Here is a 6,001-nt window from a genome sequence, read left to right on the forward strand (position 1 = left end):
GTCTGTTGTGGCCTGTGCATCTCTGAGTGGTTCATGTTATCACCTCCATGAGTGACTGACACTGCTGGTAGGCAGATGATCAAAGTGGGGAAGATTGGAACACCCAGCCCTTTTTCCAGACTGCATTTGCAGTAATGCCCAGCTTGGCTATGAGACCTTACAATAGCCATTCTGCAGAGACTACCTGCTGGATATGTCTCGAGTGCAGGTTGCTTTGGTGGGGTGGGATTGCCAGTTGGTGAAAGGGTGAAAATTTCTGGGTTTTGAGCATGATTCCCCATGTATGTGTTTGCATATGTATATATGTTGGTTGCTAGGGAAAACTGTGGGCAGCAGTGCCCCTTTCTGGGTGCTGGTAACTTCATGGTACAGCCAGACACTAGTTTGTCAACGTCTTCATGAACCTTTCTAAGAGTGGAATATTGTACTTGTGCTGCGGACTCAAGCGGAGGCCCTTACCCTGTTCAGGGTAAGAGGAGGTCCCAGAGTTCAGACCTGGGGGAGTGTGATAGGAATAGAAGTCTAAAATGTAATCTCTCTGCCCAGAATATGGTGGGGAAAGGGTTAAGTCTTAATTTTCACTTGATCATCTGTCATTGTTTTCCGTAGTGCAGAAGTTCCCCATCTTGTGTGTAACTGAATCTTGTTAATTATAAATATCTGTATATGATTCTATTGGGGGAAAAAATGTTTTTTAATTGTAAAGTATTTTGTATAATAAAGGGGGGAGAATTAAAATTGCCTAAATGACATCTTTTTCTGTTCCTCTGTTGGAGCTACATGTAGTGGGTAGCATAGCTCTCTGGGGTACAAACCCACTGTTTTTCAAAAGATAGATCAAAGTCTCTCAGTTTCTATATCCTTTTGACCCCAGGTTTTGTTTTATTGTTGGCTCATATGCAAGTGAAGCTTGAAGGACTTCATTTTGCTGTAGCCTCAGGCTTCAGATCCGTGAGTCAGCACAAGAGCTTCCCTGTACCATAAACTCTCTTCTTCCTTGCTTAGGCTTAGGGGGTCAGTGAAGCCTAAGCTTTTTGTTTGTTTTAATTTTCTAGCCATCTGCAGTGAGGGAGGTTGTGGTACATTTTACCACCTCTTTGAGAACCCTGACTGCTGCCCTGGTGAAGAGCCTGGACTTGAGCAGGGAGCACTTACCCTTCTTCTTCCACCAGGTGCTTGTTTCTTCATGCCTCTACTTCACAGCCTTGTTTTTCTCACTGCTGTAACAATCATGACCAGAAAGTGTGTGCAGAGACTAGTTCTTGCTGTATGTTTTCGGAGCTCCTGCTTCCCCTGTGCCTCCCATCCAGCCCTGGACTGAAACCCTATGTGCACTGTTCTGGAATGCTGCAATGCATACAAAACAACTTGGTGCTTATGCTGTCTGAAAGGAAGGGCAACACTACTGCTGCATTCTGCTGACACACACTGCAGGTCAGAGATGTGCTTTTTTGTTTTTACTGATCTCTGTCCTTCTATCGTGGGGTTCTCTGCTCAGCAAACAAAACATTAATGCCTGTGCTGTTCCTCACCTGCTGTCCCTTCCCCAGTTCTCTGCTGTCCCTCTCACCACTGATTTTCTTTGCTGCTTTGCTGCACCACATTCCTCTGTTCACCTTCCCATTATGACTGCTTGGTTTTCCCTTTTTCTCATCCTCAGGTGCTGTTAAGGTTTCTCCTCTCCTTGGCTTCCTTGTCTCAATTTCCATTGCAGTTTGGCTTGATCTCTTGACTTTGTTCTTGGTGTTCTTCCCTATCACACATCCCCTCCTGTCCCTGCACCTAGAGTGGGCTGTCACCATTTGTTCCGTTTCCCTGTGAGTTGTTCTTACTTTCTTCCCTCCCTTCTACCTTTAAGATAGATCTCACAGCATCTGTCCTACCTTTGCTGAGGCCAGATCTTCTTCTACACACTAGTCTCTGTTTAGTGTCCCCGGGCTGAGTGAAGATTGCCTTTGTGCAAACCATGTCTAACCTTGTCCTGTTAAGAATTGTCTTTGGAAATGAACTGTTGGTTCAGGGAGCAGCAGCTGGCTGATCATATCTGTATTTTGGTTCCAGTTCATACCTTTTGCCTGCCTGCTACAACCTTGTCTCTGGCTATCTCAAAACCAGGCTTGCACAGGGGCTCTGTAAGTATCTTGATCCTAGTTTGCATTTCCAGCCACGTCCACATCTTCTGTTGCTATGCCCTGTTGTACAGCAGGAGCAGGTAGCAGGTACTGAATGTTTTGGATTCACAAAGGTAAGGCAGTGAGGAGTGTTTGGAGGTCCCTAATCTAGCCCCTGCTAGTCTGTATTTTCTGATGATTTTTGGTGCCTGACTTGGGACAGATACGTGAAATTGTAAAACTGTAACTGTCCATGACTTTAGGACGAGCTGTAGGTACAGAGATCGACTGTGAATCTGAGGGGTAAGTTTTTCTTAGTAAACTTTCCGGTTTCTCTTTTGCATTTCTTAAGCAGAAGTGACACCTAGTGTTAAGTCGAGGGCACGTCAGTGACTGTTATGCTTGAACCAAGCCACTGAAAGGTTTAGGAGCACAACCTACTGATTCAAGAGGAATTAAATGCTGGATATATTTTCTGACCATGTGGGTTTGGGGAGCTGGAAAGGCTTTCCCAGCCACACGTGGTGCTGTGAAACTAAGACCTCTCTGAGGGTCTGTGGTGCACCTGGTGCTCTATCAGTCAAGAGGCATGATCTATCAATGCATCAAGCCCAGCCATGAGCTGAGAGCCAAGTCAGTGAGGAATCAGCCCCAGGAGAGTTTTCCAAAGGATCTGTTTTCTAATCAGCAATGCAACCTGGCCTTATTACAAAATAAAGTAAGTGGTTAATCTGTAATCATCACCCTGTTTCTGGGTAGACAAGATCTGACCTTAAGCCCAAATTTTATATTCTGCGGTTACCCACATGCACCTGAACTTGTTCTGTGGACTTCCACAATAGTTTCTTCCACAAATTGGTTCGGGCAGAAGATACTTGCCACTTGATTTGGCAGTCCAGAAGGCATTAGTATTGGAGAGTTGCATTAACATGGGAAACAAAACCATAATGCGCATTGGAGTTGTGCAGCTTTGCTATATATGGAGCAAAACACTGCTCTCGGGCCTTCTGGATGAAGTCTAGTGGTGACAATACAGAGCTCTGCACAGTCTGATTTATCTTACTGAAGTTGAGAACACTGCATACCACATATCCACTGATCCCACTGCTACAGACCACCTTAGGACATGCTAGCGTTTGCTTTCCCCCTCCCAGCACACCATTGCCTTTGGGCACAGCTGGCTATACCTGGAGAGTGGTCAGTGTTTTGAAGTTATTCCGGCCTATATGCCAAGTATGGGAGAATGCTTCATGTTCTTTGAATTGAATTTCGCAATCCCATTAAAAGTAGATCTTTGGTGAATAAAGCAAGGAAACCTGAAAAGGGCTGTAAAACAGTAAGAAGTGTCCTAAAACACATGGAGCCTGTGCTATCACCGTTGCATCTGCCCACATAAGCCTAGCTGAGGAACACAAGTGGCTGCCATGTCAGCACAGCCTGCAGTGCTTATTTCAAAATGGGAACAAAGCCTAGCAGGTGATAGCACAGTGTGTTCTGGGTTTCATTTTTAGCTATAAATACAAGAAAGTCATGGTAAGCAGGAACCCAGCACAGAGCTAGATAAACATTGCAATGCAGAGCTGCATGACAACTGGCATCATACGCATCTTGGAGAGTGCAGCTATCCATAACACAGTACTGCAACTCTGTGCTCTCCTGGTAAATGTGTGTATGGCAAAACAGCTCTTGAAATACCCAGTGAACCCACAGCTGCAATAGGGCCTTGTGTAATTAATATTCCAAATGCAAATAGTGTGAAGCTGTCCTAGTTGAAGTGTGACCCCAACACACTTGAGAGGTGGCCAGTGCCAGCCTCATGAAGTTCAACTATGCAAAGTGCAAGGTGCTGTCCTTGGGTTGGAGAAATCCCAAGCACAGAAGTGATTCAGAGCAGCCTTGGGAGAAGGACTTTTGGGGTGTTGGTTGATGAGAAACTGGAGATGAGCTGCTTCAGTGTGTGCTTGAGCCCAGAAACCAACTGTGTCCTGGGCTGTATCAAAAGAAGCGTGACCAGCAGGTTGAGGGAGGTGATCCTGCCCCTCTACTCTGCTCTTGTGAGACCCCACTTGCAGCACTGTGTGCAGTTCTGGTGTCACCAGCATAAGAAGGACATGGAGCTGTTGGAGCAAGTCCAGAGGAGAGGCCACGAGGATGATCAGGGGCTGGAGCACCTCCTGTATGAAGACAGGCTGAGAAAGTTGGGGCTGTTCAGCCTGAAGAAGAGAAGCTGCGTGGAGACCTCAGAGCAGCTTCCAGTGTCTGAAGGGGGCCTACAAGGGTGCTGGAGAGGGACTCTTCATCAGGGGCTGTAGTGATAGGACAAGGGGTGATGGGTTCAAACTGAAACAGGGTAAGTTCAGTTTAGATACGAAGAAGTTCTTTACTGTGAGTGTGGTGAGACACTGAATAGCTCGCTCAGAGAAGCTGTGGCTGCCCCATCCCTGGCAGTGTTCAAGGCCAGGCTGGACAGAGTGCTGGGCTCTGATAAAAGAAGAGCATTGTAAAACAAACTACCGTGTAAGTAATGCTGGTTATATGCTCATATTTTGTTTATTCATCTATCAGCAGAAGCAACATGTAAGGCTTTTATATTATCTAGTACAGGACATCAGAATTGCAGCTGCAGGTGGAATAGGTTGCACACTCCTGGATGTCTCTTATCTTTGAGTCTCTTTCATTTGACAAAATACAACAGCGCTTGCATTCATGGGGCTTATGGGGAGGGAGAACAGTGCAAGGCAGGGCTGAGAAACACAGATGGGCGGTGCAGCGTGAAAAGAGAGCTTTCCCATTCAGTGTCTCCATGACACAGTATGGGAAAGCTCTACAATAAAGCAGTACAAGCATAGATAGAGATGTAGGTCTCAGATTTCTTGCTGGGGCTCTGCTGCTTCCCTCAGCACTGCAGGATTTGCAGTCTAATAGCTCCTGCCAGGGAGAAGGGGACGGAGGAATGAAAGCTTGTCATTGAAATTGATGGCCTTATAATTTGGAAAGTGTTCATGTTCTCGTGCAATATAACGAAAGCCCCCTCCATCACTGTGTTCACACAGCAGCCAGACACCTCTCTGCACTTTGTGAGATGATATGGTGTTATCATCATATCCCCTGCTTAGATTGGTTGGTTCTGTTACCACCCTGCACTTCCCTTGGTAATTGATATGTTCATAGAGAGTGATCTGGGGATTGAGCAGGTTTTCAGTGATCATCTGCAGAGAAGTGATCTTATCATTCATCTGATTCCCAACAAAGCTATGTTCTCCCTCCTCAAATACCAGTAACTGGCCTGTATAATTTAAATGCTCGTAAGCCACCCAAGGCTGGCCAATTACTTTCACTGAGGAGATACAGTCATTCCAATCTACATCTTTTAGATTGGCAACGTCACTGGTGAATTCTTTGGAATAACCCTGGAAGTTGGCATGCTCATAAACAGTGATCTTTCCCATCTTCCTACTCGTCCAGTAGGACTTCTGTAGCGCAGATTTCTTGCTGCAGGAGCTGGATGACAACCTGCAGAAAAGGGAAATTGGAAACAAACAATGCTTGTAAGAAACCTTTTTGCATCAGACATGAAATGCTGGAGAAGGGGGGGTGGGAGTGGAAAAGTAAAACATTTTTAGAGGATAAATAAACATTTTCCAGCAGCAGCTGGAAAAGTGTGAGGGCATGACAGAGATTTGAATTTGGAAGAAAAAGTAAAATGCAATATATGTGCTAAAACTGCCCAGTTTTATTTAGTTGTGTATGTTGGTTTATGTGTACGTGCAATGGACATCTAAGGATTTAGTTTAACATCTTACTGGTATATCCCAAATAATGATGAAATAAAATACAGTACTTTTGATAAATCTTTTAGTTGATAATTGGCACTGCATTTGAGAACTATT

General features: G+C 45.2%; 1 protein-coding gene across 1 annotated transcript; it reads right to left on the bottom strand.

The window, feature by feature from the left end:
• Positions 1 to 5,029: 5,029 nt before the first annotated feature.
• Positions 5,030 to 5,560, bottom strand: LOC104404405 (epidermal differentiation-specific protein-like). The gene has a single exon (XM_010012834.1). It carries the CDS (start codon positions 5,558 to 5,560, stop codon positions 5,030 to 5,032), a length of 531 nt encoding a protein of 176 aa, XP_010011136.1.
• Positions 5,561 to 6,001: the final 441 nt, after the last annotated feature.

Source organism: Nestor notabilis, unplaced genomic scaffold (genome assembly GCF_000696875.1).
Source record: "Nestor notabilis isolate BGI_N333 unplaced genomic scaffold, ASM69687v1 scaffold26380, whole genome shotgun sequence".
Classification (NCBI taxonomy): domain Eukaryota; kingdom Metazoa; phylum Chordata; class Aves; order Psittaciformes; family Psittacidae; genus Nestor; species Nestor notabilis.

Excerpts from the sequence above, each read along its gene's own strand:
- LOC104404405 (XM_010012834.1), bottom strand. The coding sequence starts at position 5,560 with ATGGGAAAGATCACTGTTTATGAGCATGCCAACTTCCAGGGTTATTCC.